General features: G+C 38.9%; 2 protein-coding genes across 4 annotated transcripts in view; one reads left to right on the forward strand and one right to left on the reverse strand.

The window, feature by feature from the left end:
* Positions 1–2,377, forward strand: part of LOC593949 (ras-like protein family member 12) — a 5,510-nt gene extending 3,133 nt beyond the window's left edge. The window contains exon 4 of the mRNA XM_030977060.1: positions 1–2,377. This exon is cut by the window's left edge and continues 441 nt beyond it. The gene's annotated coding sequence lies outside the window, so the exon portion shown is untranslated.
* LOC584359 (chromatin assembly factor 1 subunit A) lies at positions 1,168–16,546 on the reverse strand. Of its 3 annotated transcripts, none has more exons than XM_011663566.2 (12): positions 16,417–16,546; positions 14,142–14,204; positions 12,862–13,694; positions 12,009–12,313; positions 11,634–11,715; positions 10,826–11,023; positions 10,215–10,312; positions 9,299–9,503; positions 7,589–7,660; positions 6,722–6,823; positions 5,386–5,719; positions 1,168–4,606 (listed from the first exon to the last, which is right to left on the reverse strand). In XM_011663566.2, exons 1-12 carry the CDS (start codon positions 16,472–16,474, stop codon positions 3,213–3,215), a joined length of 3,744 nt encoding a protein of 1,247 aa, XP_011661868.2. In that variant the 5' UTR covers positions 16,475–16,546; the 3' UTR covers positions 1,168–3,212. The 3 variants fall into 3 exon arrangements, with proteins under 3 accessions (XP_011661868.2, XP_789313.3, XP_030833250.1); XM_784220.5 differs by having other exon boundaries at positions 9,299–9,506; XM_030977390.1 differs by having other exon boundaries at positions 9,299–9,512.
* Positions 16,547–16,575: the final 29 nt, after the last annotated feature.

The following is a 16,575-nucleotide window of genomic DNA, read 5'->3' on the forward strand; positions in this document are numbered from 1 at the left end:
ACTGAAATAGTGTCTTGAAGGAGTTGAAGCGACGTGGAATCATGAGCAGGGAAATATAAAGAGCCTTAATATCATCTGACCGAGCAACTGCATCAGGAGATGTCAAGATGCAATAGCGAAGATAAAGTGGGAGGGGCACATGCCTGTTAGCCTGTATGATCAAAAGTAGCAAAAACAACAACAACAACAAAGAAGATGAAAGAAAGAAAAGAAGATAAAAGAATCATTTGCTTGTTAGTTTGCATTTTATCATAAATCGGTCGATGCCCCTCCCCCGACACCAGTGCCCCCTAAACAAAATTATACGGCACAGTATAAACAGAAACCGTGACCAGTAGTACAACAATATTTGATGCTGCCATTGAAAATGATTATAAATTGTGAGCATGATCGCTTTGTGTGCCAATGCACACCACCCATGTTGTATGCATTATTCAGTGTTACTTTCAAACTTGTGATCTGAATGTTTTTGGTTTGTTAGTGAGCCCAGAAAGATGATTTCATCATTTTCTCAATACAAGCCTTGATAGCTTGGATTTGTAGAACAGGACAAGACGACGAGAAAAAGAATAAAGAATAAGAAATTCATCATATTTATTGTCATTCAATTGATTTTTTTCGAAAGTACAATGAAGATGTGATCGTGTTCAGCTGCTGAATGTTGTTGAAATGATTGAAATTAGAGGACGTTGTTTTCTTACGTTTGTTTATGGTCATATTTAAAATAAAGAATGTGTTGTGTGTTTTCTCCTTTGGCTTACAAGGGCACAGCTTTTCCCCCACTGTTTCAAGTACCGTCAAAATGTGCCCCCTTTTATTGCAGATAAGTGACACTTTAAGGGGCTTTTTACTCTACTTTGACAATTTGTCTATTTTCCTTTATCATAAATGCCCCTATGTACATCTGATAATTGACCCTTTAAGGGGCACTAAAACTTTATGGTGCGTCATTATGAGGGAAATCTGTGTACCATAATGGCCAGACTCGAGCATGAAAAAGATTGATGTCCAATGATCTATTATCACAATTATCATCTTCTTTCTCATCACTCCACCATCGTTACAGTCATACCATCAGCAGCACCACCATCTTAACTGTCAGCCGTGTTCTGCATATATCTGCACTCATCAGAATGAACAAAATGAAAAAACCTTCACAAATATATATCCACAAGAAACGGATCAGAATTTATTTGTCATCTTCTTTGTGCATATTATGTTCTACATAAACATACTATTCAATATTTATTACACTTCCATATAGTGTAATATTTTCATAGTATAGGAATCTGTTCAGTTGTGTGTATAATCATTCAGCCAGGCATTCCTCGGATAATAGCCAAACAGCAGACCTTAAAGGGCTCTTACTTTATTGTTTTGCAGCATTTCACCTCTGCAAAATGTCAACAATTACATATGTTCAGTAATTCTGTTTCCGCTCTAATATCGTCACTTTTCCTTCCTTTAACCTACTTTTTCAAAAGATTTGTCTTCTGTGTAAAAGAAAGCACATTTGATATGTCTTTGCTTTAGAATTATTTCAGAGATTTCTGCAATACTTTGTCATGTAACTACGAGTCTACTTTTACATTGCTAATGTGTACACTGTGAAAAGGGGAGAATGAATGAGCTGCCTTCTAAACAAAGTTAGAAAAAAATAATGTATATACATGTATTTATTATGATCATTATTTTTATATATGTACCTACTCAGAGGTAATGGCATAGTAAAGTAGAAATACAACAAATTCGAACGGATTTAAAATATGGCACCATCTGAATAATTCAATTGATTTGCTGGCTGATTGTAGTCAATCAGGTAACCGTACTATATTGCGTATTCATAATTCAGTTCATTACTTTATTACTTTCCAATCTGTCTGTTCTCTTGTAATACCGGTACACGTTATTTCATACCATATCCTGGAAGCAAAGAGAGAAAAAGCTCTTAAAAATACAAGGCGCAAGTATGTAAAGGTTACATACATTACATAAGCTCTGTGAAATTGTTTGTGTCTGGACAGATGTGTTTTCCCTCTGACAGTAATTTGAAGGTCACATACAACATTTCATCATTTTTGTCACTCGTGTTGGACTATATCATAAATTACAAATATTTATGATGATGTTTAGTGCTATTTGATTCATATTTTTCGTTAAATCAAAAAGTGACAGCTTTATTTTTGTTCTTTAGCATCCGGAAACCCCCTTTCATACGTACAAATAACTTTTGAGAGGTGAGTACATGTATTTCATATAGACATACCTTGAGCTGCCAAAAAAGAGTACTTTACATTCAAATAAATCTTTTGTTTAAACTTGTAGGCAATAAATATTTGTAGAAGATATTGAATAAACTATGCTCTATGAAACTGAATGTTTTGTTGAATCTGTTTATTTTACATCATGATAGAGAGAAAGAGAGAGAAACTTTCCAATTGGGTAAAAGTATATATGAAAGTACAAAATGTATGAATGACCATGACAGCCATTATTAGACTCAGAATATAATCTTCTTTAACAAAAATATATATATATACAAGTCAAACCTGCTTTAGTGACCACCTGTCTATAAAGACCACCTGTCTACAAAGACCACTTTTTGTGTTTCCCTTGGGTGGTCGCTATAAACAGGTTGACTGTAAATGATATGTTTGGGTGAAAGAGAAAGAAAGAAAATAAAGTTTCAAATTGAGAGGGACAAACGGAGCAAGTAAGAAGTAGATGCCATACTAATGGAATTGAGAGAGAGAGAATTAAAAGCAATTTACAGTTTAATACTCAAGAAGACACCAAAAGAAATGAAATCTCATAAACAAAAACATGCCAACATATAGTAACAGAACTTATTTTAAGTGAATAGCAGATGTATTCATAACATAACACAATACACTAAACATACTAGGAACAAAAGCTAAACCAAAACGGAACAGTTAAACGGGGTAGGGGAAGGGAGGGGTACATCTTTTCAATTATAATGAAAATGGATATCGTCCGTTGAGAGCCAGATGGGGCTTTAGCAAAGAACTTTCACATAGAGTCAATACCCTTCTACCTCTCTGCAGGACGGCATGTACAAAAAGGACATTCTAAGGAACTGGTATGTCTAATCTATCTGCTCGCTAATATTTCGAACATACATGTACTAGAAATACAGGAACAACATGTTACAGTATCAAACATGATAAGAAAAGGGTATAGGGGCTGTTTCTTCACTCTTTCTGAGTTTCTGAGGGAGTTTCTTGGGGTTTGTTGTCAGATTTCTTGGGGTTCTGGACACTGAAGAAGCTAGCAAGGGTTTTGGTTTTCTTGACAGGAGCCGGGCTTGTTTTCTCCTTGCTCTCTGACAAGTTATTGGACTCGTAGAGCTTGGCAATAGCTGAATTGAGACGTTGTGGGGAAACCTTCTTTATGGATGGCAGAGAGGGCGCACTTCCAGCGGACCCATCTGCAGAGCTGTTTAGTTTTACACCTCCAGGTGGAGGAGATCTGACGTTCGGTTTTAAGATGGGGGCAGAGTGCTTCAGCTTCACACTAGTAAGGTCTTGTCGTATAGTGTTCTGTGCAACCCCTGGCATATTCTGTGGAACACCTTTAGTGTTTGGGAGGACATTGGTTTTGGGTGGTTGGACAAAGGTGTTGGGTGGTTGGGCAAGAGTGTTGCCAAGTGCCGATGTATGATGCATGTTTGCCAGAAGACTGGAGGCTGCAGCCTGTTGCAGGAGGTTACTCATGTTGAAAGCTGCTGGGTTGATGGCTTGCTGCATCTGGATTGGCATTACTTGAAAGGGTACAAGTCCAGGCTGCACAAGGGTACTTCCCTGTGGAATGTAGCTGATAGAAGGGGTACTCTGGAACTGGGTACCCCCCTGGAGGTGCAAGGTACCCGAGGCACTTGACACACCAACCACATTGTTGAAAGCCGAAGGCATTGTGTTCGATGGGATGAAGATATGCTGCTTCGCCAGAGCTGCCCGATGTTCCTTCGATGCCTTCAGCAAGCTACTGACAGTACCAACCTCAGACAGATTAGGTACCTTTGCCGGTACAGGTTTACTCACTACAGGTTTGGGTAGAGCTGCAGCTGGCCTAGCTGCTATGTTAGTTGGTGGCAGTGGTGACGACTGTCCATCACTCATCCCCACACCGTTCACCCAAGCAGTGGGAACAGGCAAATCGGTCAGTTTGTATTTCTCCAGGAAGCGGTCATGCACGTACCAGCAGATGCGCTTGAAATGCTGTGGACGTCTCTCCCTCACAGCAATGTAATTGATCTTGAGGTCCAGCTGTCGTTTAGATATGACATGACCAATGTGGTCTAGGTACTGCGGCGATGGAGTACCGGTGGATCCTGGAACTGGACTAGGACTAGTATCCTGACCTGGAGCCAATCCTGCTTCTCCGACCGGAGACTCTCTGGCAGCCTCCTGGTCTCCTGCAGCAAGAGATGGTGAATCCCCAGGAGAAGCAGCAGCAGGTGCTCCGGCTCCGGGGCTTGATGACTCCAGGCGGTGCTGCTTACGGCGCCAGTAGTCCCTGAATTCACGGATCAGTGACTTGATCCCTGCCATGTTACCATGTACTAGATTCATAAGTTCTGGCATAGCTGCAATTGGAACAAATATTTTTGAAACAGAATTAAGCCTCAATAGGTATTGCAATACTCAAATATATGAAGAACATAAAGATTCACTGCTAAACAATAACATTTACCTTACAATGTTCTGTACTTCGAAAGAGCACAAATGTTGAAACACCTATATCATGAGGAATTACACATATATGTGTATGTCTGATGCCAAGTTGTTCTCATGATCTTATTAGCTGGCATAATGTTAAACACTAGACAGTATTTTTGGGGGGTAATTTTGAGCTCTTGTAATATCTTTCCTCAGTTTTAACATAATTACAAGCTATAATCAGCAAATATTTGGATTGTATAATCACACATGTCATCCTACTGTATAATCTTGACTAACCAACATCAGAGCACCATCATAAATGTAGTGATAATATGGGTAGAATCAAGAGCAAAGAATTATAAGAACTATTTGCATCAAATTGAAAAAAACAAATAAGCGACCTTTGAGCAATGGTGTCTACAAATAAAAGCTCTCCACGGAACAATAGTGAAATCATGCTCTTTCTTCCAATCAGTTGCCCTGCCAAGTTGGAGAGATGTAGAATAGATACAAGTGCACAGATTCTTCATCATTATAATACATCAGGGACCCGTTTCACAAAGCCTTTCTTCAATGACAAATGACAAATATCAGTTACAAATCTGCTGATAACCAATCAGAAGCAAGGATTTCAGTAGCTTATAACAACAACTATCATTTGTCACCGATGACAAGTTTTGTGAAACACCGCCCCTGTTCTTACCTTCTTCAGGGACTGGCTTTAGCTTGTTGCCCATGCGACCACCAAGCCTCTGGGTTCCAGCAGCAGCACCCTCTCCCTCCATAGCGTTGCTACTCTCCTCTTTACCCTTGGCTTTCTCTCGCTTGGTGAAGCTAGTCGCGATTGGAAGGTTGGTGAGAGGCATGGCCTGGTAGGCCTCAAGCTTCTTCCTCTCGTCCTGACGCGTCTTGTTGGTCGATGCCACCTGGATGAAGGTGATGATCATTGGTTTGAGGGCCTCGCAGCGTCGTTTTATTTCGTTGTCCCACGCCTTAGCCTTGGCCGCCTGCCGAGCCTTGAGATTGTCAGTATCCTCCTGGTGATAAATGTGAAGGACGAATACGAGGTAATGGGAAATACTGGTACTGAAGTCATCCTTAAAAGCCGGTCCGCACTAGTTTGGCCAGGAGGGATTAGACCACCCAGCATGGTCACTGACAAGTGTTTATCTCATCAACTCTGCTTTCAAGTAACATAAGAAAAAGGGGATCATGGGGGACCAACGGTCACCGATTAGGCGTTGTTTGCTATATAGAGGGTGCAAGTAGCTATAAGTAGTGAAGTGGTGCTTTACATTTTGGCTTCACATGAAAGGAACTCTCCCTTTGGTGCCTCCAATCAATCATTTTGGTGGTTAGTATTCCTCCTGGATTCATATCAATGATACTTGTAAAATGTATTGTTTGCTTTTGTCCGACTGGTTCAGAGGCAGATGTGGACTTCGGGGTAAGCACTGGAGATCTACAAAAGGCTGCTATGAGATGCATCGCTGTTTCTATAGGCTCAAGGGGTCATAGCAGGATGTAACGTCCCCGAGAGCCAGTATAGAAACAGCTATACCTCAAATATTAAAGAAGGGCTCTACTGTTTACAGGAGCCCATTTCAGGTGGACTGCTCAAATTCCTTCCTGCTCTTTTGGGGCAGCAAATCTGGGCTACTTATTCTAATCGAACACTATACATACAGAGTACAAATCAGTTGATTTTCCTACATCCTTATACCCGTAAAGAGTCTAAATACACCAGGACACTTGTTGCTCATACATTTTGGTAAGTAGTAAAATTTAACCCCTGCCCCCCCCCCAAAAAAAAATAAATAAATAAATAAATAAAATAATAATACTAATAATATTAATAATAATAAATAAATAAAATTCAAAAAATATTACATATTATTTTTCTATAAGTAAAAAAAAAATTCAAATTTTGGAAAAATCTGAAAATATATAAAATAAGATGAAAAAAAATATTTAAAAAATCTTGACTTGAGTGAAACAACAAGCCACAAGTTTGCATTTGCTTGTGAAAGGGAACTCACATCATCCTCCCCTCCTTCACCGGCTGAGAGATAACCATGGGGAACAAAGAATCCATCCTCTTCCTCATCATCACTATCTGCATCTCCATCCTCATCTTCACCCTGGTAGAAGAAAAACAACAATTATGTTATATAAAAAATATACTAATCATCGTGGGTGAAAGTTGGAGAAGGGAATGGGGAGGGGAGACATTTTTGTGCCACTGGTAAACTGGCAACACATTCATTTGGAAAGATACAGGTAATTGGTTCAACATAGCATGAAAATGGTCTACAAAATTCTTGAATTCATGCAATCCAAGTGGGGTTCATGAAATTGAGAAATTATAGCGATGTAAACATCATCTTAATTGGTGACATGATAGCCAACTAACTCCTTTTCCTTTCAATGTAACAGTCTTCAGCTTCCTTGTCACCATATCTATACTTAAAGTGTAATTCTAAACACATGATACAAATACAGCTCTGAGAAAGTGTCCATGTTATCAAATAGCCAGAAAAATATCAATCATTGGAAAAATACATGCAACTATCCAGGGGGGCCGGAGTTTCACAAATATCCTATAAAGTCAAACTTAACTATAAGTTGGACTTACAAATTATGGAGAGCCATTTGTAGCCTTAAAATTAAATATTTCCAAAAGCAAAAAGTATTTTAGACTTTTCATAAATTCCACATCAAGAACATGAAATCTCCTTGATATTAGAAAATATGAATGATTTGAATCAACATTCTATGCCTTTTGAAATAACTTTTAAGAAATATTTCCAATGATGCTAACGGCTTTCCATAATTGTTAGAGTAGGATCTTTGTGAAACATCCCCTGGGCAGGTTGAAAGACAGAACAACAAAGAGAATACATTACCTCTGAATTAGACAAGCTTTCTCCTGGTTCTTCCCATTCATCATCACTATCAACCTCATAGTCAAAGGTATCCTAGAATGAAGATTAATAGAGTGCAGAAAACTTGAAAAGTCATATTCACTTAAAGGTACTACCTGTATGTCCCATTTGTAGGCCCCCCAAAATGAAAAGGTTAGATTCCATCGGCATTTGAAAGATAATACTAATTTAGAACTTCCCTAAAAAAGGGAGGGGGGTTGAAAATGTCTATAAGTGGGAAAGTAACGACTATTAGTTGTCGAATCGACTTAAGAGCTATAGAGCCAGTAAGTAATAGTATGATTTTCAAACCATTGTACCGAATAGTTGTACGTTTTATGCTGCACAAAGATTCAATCAGTTTAATTTTGGCCATTACAAGAAGTGGGTTGTTGATGTAAACAAATGCTCATGTACTCTTTACAGCTCATTTGATGTATGTTATTACCAAAGAAGAAAAAAAGCCAGTCAGTCACTCAATAGTGTCTGACAGTGAAGTCTAGCAAATAAACGGGTTTCCTTGCATAATTTGAATATTAGGACACTGCTAACGTTTAAATATCACAGATAGTACATACATGACATATTCATAATTCCTGCAAAGTTCTACAGAATTTGATGTTCGCTGCAAATGGGACATACATGTAGTATCTTTAAGACTCATTTACATGTCATGTTCTAAACCTATACAAATATTAAAAATCCTGCTTCTCACGATGACTTTAGTTTTGAGTGCAATACGGCCCTTTGGCATTGGAGAAGAGTTATATTGTAGATTGGGAGAAAAAAAGGAAATTTGCATGGTGATAGTGTGTACTGACAATACAATCTTCAATACCCTTGCATACCTGCCAACATTTGAAAATAAGAATTAGGAATTCTGTACCAAAAAGCGAACACAAATTCCCTGCTCGATCATGCAGCCATTCAAGGCACGCAATACGTCAACTCTCAAATCGTGGCACATGATAAAACAAGCTTAATTTACCTTTAGCACCAACACAATAACTAACAAAAAAACAAAAACAAAATTCGCAATATTTAAAAATTGGGATATTCCTAATTCCTAATCCAGAAAATCAGAATATTCCGTATTATTTGGAAGGGTAATTGGTAGGTATTCACTGTAAGCCATTCATTGTTTATGTGCCACTCACACGCAATCCCGGTAACACAATGTATTACTCAAGAGGTATTTGTACAAATGAATTCTTTTCACTACCTGAGTTTTGGGGGGATATAACGCTACCAATACTAAACACACTTTATATAGGGTTTTTATGTTGCAATTGAGACTGGAAAATGGAAATGGGTAAAAAAAAGTATGAAGTTCTTGAGATACAAAGTACAATTCTTTGAATAACTGATCCCTATTGTTTGTGCCAATGAGCACTTGTGACAGTCTGAGATCATGCCAATTGGCATTTGTGTAATGTGGAAGCTTAAGCCCGTCTGTGCTAGTTTGGCCAGGGGGGGTTAGACCTCCCTGCGCGGTCACTGAAAGGTGGTTATCTCGTCAAATCAGCTCTCAATTAACATAAGAAAAAGGGGATCATGGGGATCAACAGGCACAGATTAGGCATTGTTTGCTATATAGAGGGCGCAAGTAGCTATAAGTAATGCGGTGGGACTTTTAACTCTTTACGCTTTGCCAATAGCACCAAGGCGTCTTATATATATATCCTCTCTCACCGTATCCTTCTTGAAGGGAGTGCGTCCTGCGACGACAGACGTCTCTTTCTGCCATGTCCCGTAGTAGGCAGGTCGATAGTTCTCATGGAACTGCAGCATTTTCATCTTGAGTCCATCAGGTTTCTTGGGTCCTTCGGGCTGCCTCTTCTTCTTCTTCTTGGACGTTGGAACGTCTTCTGGTATGGATGGTCCAGCAACATCCATACTACTGGAACAGTCAGGAAAAAGATGTTCATTTTGGAGGATGCAATATGTGCCTAATAACATTTTTTGAAATACATGTACTTGGTTGATGAAGATATTTCCTTGAAGAAAATTTGAACATTTCTGTAATATATTGACTGCTATGAGGGGCATTGCTGTTTCTATAGGCTCAAGGGGTCATAGCAGGATCCCCGAGATCCTGTATAGAAACAGTTATGCCTCGAATATTAAAGCAGTCCATCTATCTTTTATATACCGAATGCACAACAAAATCTACAAAGAATTCTTAATACCTTATCCATTTCTTGAGTAAAGATTGGTTAAAACATCATAGAAAATCTGAGACACTGTTTTTAATTCTTGCTAGAAAGTTGCCTGAATGTTACGATCATTCGGGAATCGCACATACACTGCACTGCATTGTATCCACACAAAATAGTTCCGCACAAAAAAAACATTTAACACGTAAACCAATGGGGATTTCAGCAAAATTTAACTATGCGGCCTGCTACCCGGGGCAATGGGCATTTTTCTCATTAACTATTGACCGTTACGAGGGCATGGCTAAAATCACGACTCCAATTTCGACCAATCAGATGACTAGATTTATTCAACATACCAAAGAGAGGTACAGGTGTATATAATGCCAAATAACACCTGAGAATACAGTTTGATAGGGACCACAATTATTTAGTACATGATAATTCCTTACCTTTCTTGTGCAGCTCTTGCAGGCCCAGGAGTGCGGACATCTTTGCGTGGTTTGAACTTTCCAGATTTCAGCTCATCAAGGTACAAGCTACCACTTGACTAGAATCAGTATGAAAACAAATCAATGGTTAATATTTCTTCCTAACCCACAGCAATTCAGCATCGTATTTAAGTGACATTGATTTTGTGATCCAGAATTCTAGGAGATATAGATTTAACATGGGCAGAAAAAACATCGACAAATTTGGAGTCCATTACTAATGCAGTAAATTGTGCCGTTCATTAATAAGAACAATTGACTTGTACATGATCATTAAAGTTTTTTAACTGACAAAGCGGTGTGAAATTTATAGTTATTACTCGGTACTTTTGGGTACAAATAGTCACATTTTTTGATGAAATTAGGAATTTTCATTCACATTGGTTCATATAATATACATTTTTTTTTTACTACGCACAATGTAAGAGTGGCAAATAAAGAATAACTGCTGCCAAATTGAGGAGTAAACAGTGATTTGATTGAGACCTCCAGAGTACCGAGTACTGCTATGTGTGAACTGATTACTGTGCACTGTACAAGTACCCACTATTATTATTATTATTATTACTCACTGGTGCCTCAAGATGTTTGTTGACCTGCTCCAGGTCCAGATCCTTTGGATTTACTCGTCGGCACGGTGCCAGGACCTGGTCTGACTTGACCTCAAAGGGGGCAAACCACCCCTTGACCTCCGGCTTCTTGACTGGAGCTTGAGCTTGGACGCTGAAGAAGTTTTTGAAGACTTGAGACTGCTTGGATTTCTTTGAAAGCTGGATAAGAAATTTAAAAAAGAGAGGTATGAAAATAGAAACTACAAGGAAGAAGTTTTTAAACACTCAACCTTTTTCTGAGGAATAAAAAATAGAAAGGAAAATGTAACATGAAATAACTGATTGAGTCTAGACATTAGAGAAACTCCTGTATGGTTGAGACTACTGGCTCAGAAAGAGACAAAATATTTCTATATGCCATCCATGACTTCTGATGAATTTCAGTGAAAGTATCTAAAACTAACATGGGCAACACAGCCATATCGGGCCCTAGACTAGGATATTCCTTCAGTGATAACTCCTCCCACTGATATCTCAATCATTTTTTTTAATCCCTGATATAAATCTGACCATAAGTTTTACAAGAGCCTGCTGCACACTGACATTATACATTGTAGGTATCGATGTGCCAGGTTGGGAACAAATATTTCAATAATTCATCCTATAACTAGAAGAGAAAATCACAGGAGCTTTTTTTTGCTTGTACCTTGCCATCCATCAACTAAAATCACAGAAATTGTATACATAGTTCTTGGGGCTCACCCAAACTATAAATTGGTACGACATGCAACATCGATTACATCTAGTGAAATCATAAAAACATGCCTACCTCAGCGGCTTCCTTCTGTTTTTTCTCTTCTTCTTGCTTGATGCGCTCCTCTTGCTTCTTCTTTTTCTCCTCCTGCTTGGCTCTGTGAGAAAATTAGGGAAAAGAATATCATGTTTATAACTGTAGGTGTACATGTATGTAATACTTCTATTCAATGCCTCAAACAAAGAGTCATACCTCAAGTATGCTAGTTTGACAAGTTCGCTCATACTTTCTTATCCCTGCTAGACTACTTTTTGACACTTGCCTAAAACAATCAATATGACAGGAGAAACAGCATATAACATGGGTTAGTCATTATCACTAATTAATCATGCACAGTTTAATACACGATGTACATGCATGTATGCTGAAAGCAAAGTTGTTAAAACTCACTCTAGCTCCTCTTGCTTCTTCAGGCGCTCTTCCTCCTTGGCTTTCTTCTTCTCCATTCTCTCCTGCTCCTCTTTCTCCTTCTTCAGCTGCTTCTCCATCTCCTTCTTCTTCTTCTCCTCTGCCTTCTCTTTCCTCTGAGCTTCTTTCTCCTCTTCCTTGGCTTGCTTCTGCTCCAGCTTCTGCCGTTTCTTCATCTCGTTTTCCTCCTCCAATTTGCGCTTCTTATCCTCACGGAGCTTCAGCTTTTCCTCCTTCTTTTCTTCTTGTTCCTTGAGTCTCTGTAGCGCCTTGGCAGACATTGGTGTCTATAAGAAGAAAAAGGACACAGAAATGACCAAGAAGGGTAAAGGAAGTCGCTTGATAATCTCAAGACCATCATTACTTTATTTTTGTTTTACAGGGATTCACACAACCGGGGCTTCAGGGGCAAATTACCTCCCAAATTTAAACAGGCCCCATATCTTAAAAACCACTATCAAATGATACAGCTTGATTTCCTGACATGGAAATTTGGTTTGAGGTTCTGCAAAATATCATCAATTCTCTTGAAAATTTGGGCATGTTTACAAATCTGTCGAGCAAGAGTTGCAGTGATACTTTTACCAAAGTAAGAAAATGCAAACTTCGGACAGTGAACACTGCTTTACCAACCAAACACACGAGTGCTTTCTGCTGCTATTGAAGTGTCTCATTAGTAAAGCATCACAGGAACCTGTATGTGCACTGTAAAGACCACCTGCCTAGTGCCTAATAAAGACTGCCTACATGTATATTTTCACACATGAGCCATCTACATGTACAGTATAAAGACAGGTTTCATTGCATTTTATGGTTGACTGCAATCTATATTTACCTGCTTGATAGGCTTCAGAGCATTTGATGGGGTAACAGGTGTTGCAGGAATTTTGAGGGACTCCTCCTGTGGTTTCTTGTCCTCTTCCTCTTTCAAGACTTTCTCAACAGCCTCCATCAATATGTCTTCCTTATCCTTCTCAGAACTGTTGCTATGGTTACCAACCTCCTTACAGCTTTCTTCATCCGAAGAAGCTTCCTCAAGGGAAGATATTGAAGACACACTGGTATTAATGGCTGTATCATCCTCTTGTGGTACTTCGGGGGTTTTGGCGCTGGTATCGGAAGGACTTTGGGTAGGACTCTCTCGTTTCCTTTTTTCAGCCTTGCTCTTCTTGGTCGCAGATTTGGGAGGTTCAAAGTCCTCATCATCCTCCATTTCATCATCGGCATCAGTGAGGTCGATGATGGCCGAGGTCGAGACATGAGGCTGCTGTGTACTTTGCACAAACCGATCCAAGGATGCAGACTTGGGGATCTTTTTGGAAGATGCAGCAGTCGAGGTGCAGTCACTGCTTGCCACGGTTACCGTGGAATCGCATTCCTTCTCTGAGGGCTTGGTATCCTCCGAGCTGGAACTGACCTCTGGTTCAGGAGGAGCACAGGGTTTACCTGCTACCTCGCTGCTGCTGAAACCTATCTTCCGTGCCTTCATCGTACCGGGCTTCTTACCCTGCAGTGTGTCGGCTTTCTTGAGAGGAGTTGTATTTTTATCGACATGTTTCGCTTTTCCTGAGCCAGACTTTTCTGCCAACTTGGACTTCTTGGTGATTTGAGGTGATGGAGTTGAAGAAAGATTTGGCTTATTTGTGAGGGTTAAGAATGGAAGCCGAGCTGTTAAACAGAGAAATAATGAAAGCATTTGATATGGACCATCTTTTTCTTTACATCATAACTAAGGATAACTTGTATTCAAAAGAGCAACAAATCAAATGAATAACAATCATTAAATAGATTTCTAGACACATCTCTCTACGCAGAAGACTTTTTGTGATGCCTCCTGTTACTAGATCTAGAGCCAGAAGTCTAGTTAATTTATCTAAATCTGCACTTTTATTGCAATCCTTTAACAAAATAAATGTCCCCAACAGGACTATAAAGAGAGTCTTCCAAGGCCAAAGCAAGTAGAATAGAGTCTCCAAAAAGAGCAAAATATTATTGGCAGTGTACATTCCAATTAATGGTATATTTTAAAAAATCACAAAGTTCATTCAATGTTAAGGGGGAAGGGAAGAAATATAAAATTTAAACTGAAAAGGTTGAAACCAAAACACAACTTACCTTGCTTCATTCGCTTGGCTGGTGGACTGATGATCTCTGCGTTTTTTATGTCAGTCATGGTTCCTGTTATAAAATGAAGCAAAACAAAGGTTGACTAAAGTAGCATGACTAGTTCAGGTGTTTATAGTCAAAAACAACAAAATAAGAAAATAAAAAAGCTTGGACATGTAGACTCTTTTTTAACATTCCCAATGATTGGGGTTTATGAAAGTCTATCGTCTACTCTAGGTGAAATATGATGAAATAGATCTAGCCTCCTATGTTGATAACTTGATATCACCTATCAGTATCAGTATTATTAGGGTGTCTGAACGATTTTTCAATTTTCCCTTTTGGATTGTTTTTCACCATCCTGGTTGGATAATTTAAAAAATCAACTAGACTACAGTAGGTTTACTCAGAAGAACACATTTCAAATTTCAAGGCTCACCGGTTTCTATCAAAAGATACAGCCCCCCAAAATCTAGGCAACATTTATCCAATTTTTGCCCAAAAAAGCGGTAGAATTCTACACGCCGAGTTATAATTTTTGCTCAAAAGCTGCACAGCACGATATGCCTGGGGTAGGGGTATTTTCAAACTGTAACTGCTCGGGATCCCTTGGGACTAGAGAAAAAGGCGCTTGTTCAGAAGCCTATCCAAAATTTGACCCGTAACTCCGGCATGGAGATACCTAGACCAAAAACTTCAGTCTCTCTAATCGTCGGTTGTTCCACTGAGACTACGTCTGGCTCCACTAGACCTCCGATTATAGAGACTGAAGTATGGCCTATCAGGACTGTACGGGACTGTACGGAACAAATGGTTCGGTTCGACCGGACCGCGATGAATGAGATATGCAACGAGATTTTCACTCCTCATAACTGCTGCAATTATAATAAAAATTAAAAATAACATATATATATAGCTTATTTGACTTACGATAGCTTGCTCATTTAGATCCTAAATTAATGATTAATCCAAGAAAGTCTCGTCGTCAACATTATCTGTCTTGGTTTTAGTTGATGAATATTCATTTTTTCTTTTCGAACGTCCAATAGCTACCGTAGCTACGTACGAGTCAGCCCGGCTTGACCAACGAACTCCCACGAAACGAGTGCTCTGATTGGCCATTGGCTATGTTTTGGTAGGTTGAACCGGAAATATATCGGCCGCCGGGTAATAGTTTGAATGCATGAACGTACTGCTTCGCGGTTCTGAGATAAAATTAGATAACTCATAATAAGTAAGTCCGTAAATTTCACATTCTAGATAATAGGTTAGCAAATTTTGAAAACTGTAATTAGATCTAGGGAGGTATATATACCGACCTAATTTACATCTGATTTAGAAATCAGAAAATAAGATCTAAATAAAGAAAATCGGGGAGAAAATGTTTTGAACGAAAAGGTGTACATCGGTGGCTCTAGCCACCCCCACAGTACGAGATCCCTGGGTTGCCGTCTGTATTTGGGAATGTCAACAAATGTCAGTTTTATAAAAGAAATGACCAAATCAGACGGTTATTTCTGTCTAGGACTAGGAGTAGACCTCTAGGAGATAACCTACTAAAACATACCCAAATTGAAGTAAATATTAATCAAATGTCCAAATAAAGATCATGAGTGAAAAGTAGTAAGTTAGATCTAGATTCTAGATCTAACTGTTAGAGTCTAGGGAGATCTAACTTAGACCTAAAAGTCAGATAGGTCTACCTGTTTCGTTCAATTTTCTTGTTATTTTTGCTCTTTCATATGACTGAGTGACACCTTCAGGATCACGAGCAGTAGTATATTGGTTTGAATCTCAAGTTGGTAATAAAAACATTGACCAATTTTGCATGAGCTTGTATCAATCATTACATGGACTGCATAGCCATAGCATAGCTAGGCCCAGGGAGTAGGATGTGTGCAATAGGTCTACCTACACTTAAAGACTTTGGCTGGGAAGGATTTCATTGATTTAGCACACAAAACCGAGTGCGCGATCAATTCAGACACCTGTCCCTACTAAGTAACAGTATCAGTAATAGTAAGGCTACACAACTTTAAAACATGAATCATATAAACAAATTTAGAGGCACTTTCTTGTCATCATGAGACATGAATGGACATGATCATCATGATGATTCATGATTGAATTGAGTGATTTCATGGTCACGATTGCACCGATTGTCAATAAAATTTGAGATCAATTCGAGTTACATGTTCGATAACTTTTCACTTTAATTTTAATAATGAATGTGCTGTTTCACTGATAAAATCATTCGAGTCACGTCTCAGTCTACAAGACCTACCTGATTTTAGAGATCTTTTCTTTGAATCCACTTCGAGAATATCAACATCACCGATCATACTCAGTCAAGTGCAGTACTGATATCTATCTGTTACAGCTCAGCAGAATTCATTTATGTGTGTACATTATGTACATACAACGTATTCGCTTCCCGCAACTT

The sequence above is a fragment of the Strongylocentrotus purpuratus genome, unplaced genomic scaffold (assembly GCF_000002235.5).
Source record: "Strongylocentrotus purpuratus isolate Spur 01 unplaced genomic scaffold, Spur_5.0 spur5_scaffold_9, whole genome shotgun sequence".
NCBI classification, from domain to species: Eukaryota; Metazoa; Echinodermata; class Echinoidea; order Camarodonta; family Strongylocentrotidae; genus Strongylocentrotus; species Strongylocentrotus purpuratus.

Excerpts from the sequence above, each read along its gene's own strand:
- LOC584359 (XM_030977390.1), bottom strand. The coding sequence starts at position 16,474 with ATGATCGGTGATGTTGATATTCTCGAAGTGGATTCAAAGAAAAGATCT. Across the intron at positions 6,824-7,588 it reads AAAGCTTGTCTAATTCAGAG|GGTGAAGATGAGGATGGAGA; the intron begins GTAATGTATTCT and ends TTCTTCTACCAG. Across the intron at positions 5,720-6,721 it reads GTGAAGGAGGGGAGGATGAT|GAGGATACTGACAATCTCAA; the intron begins GTGAGTTCCCTT and ends ATTTATCACCAG.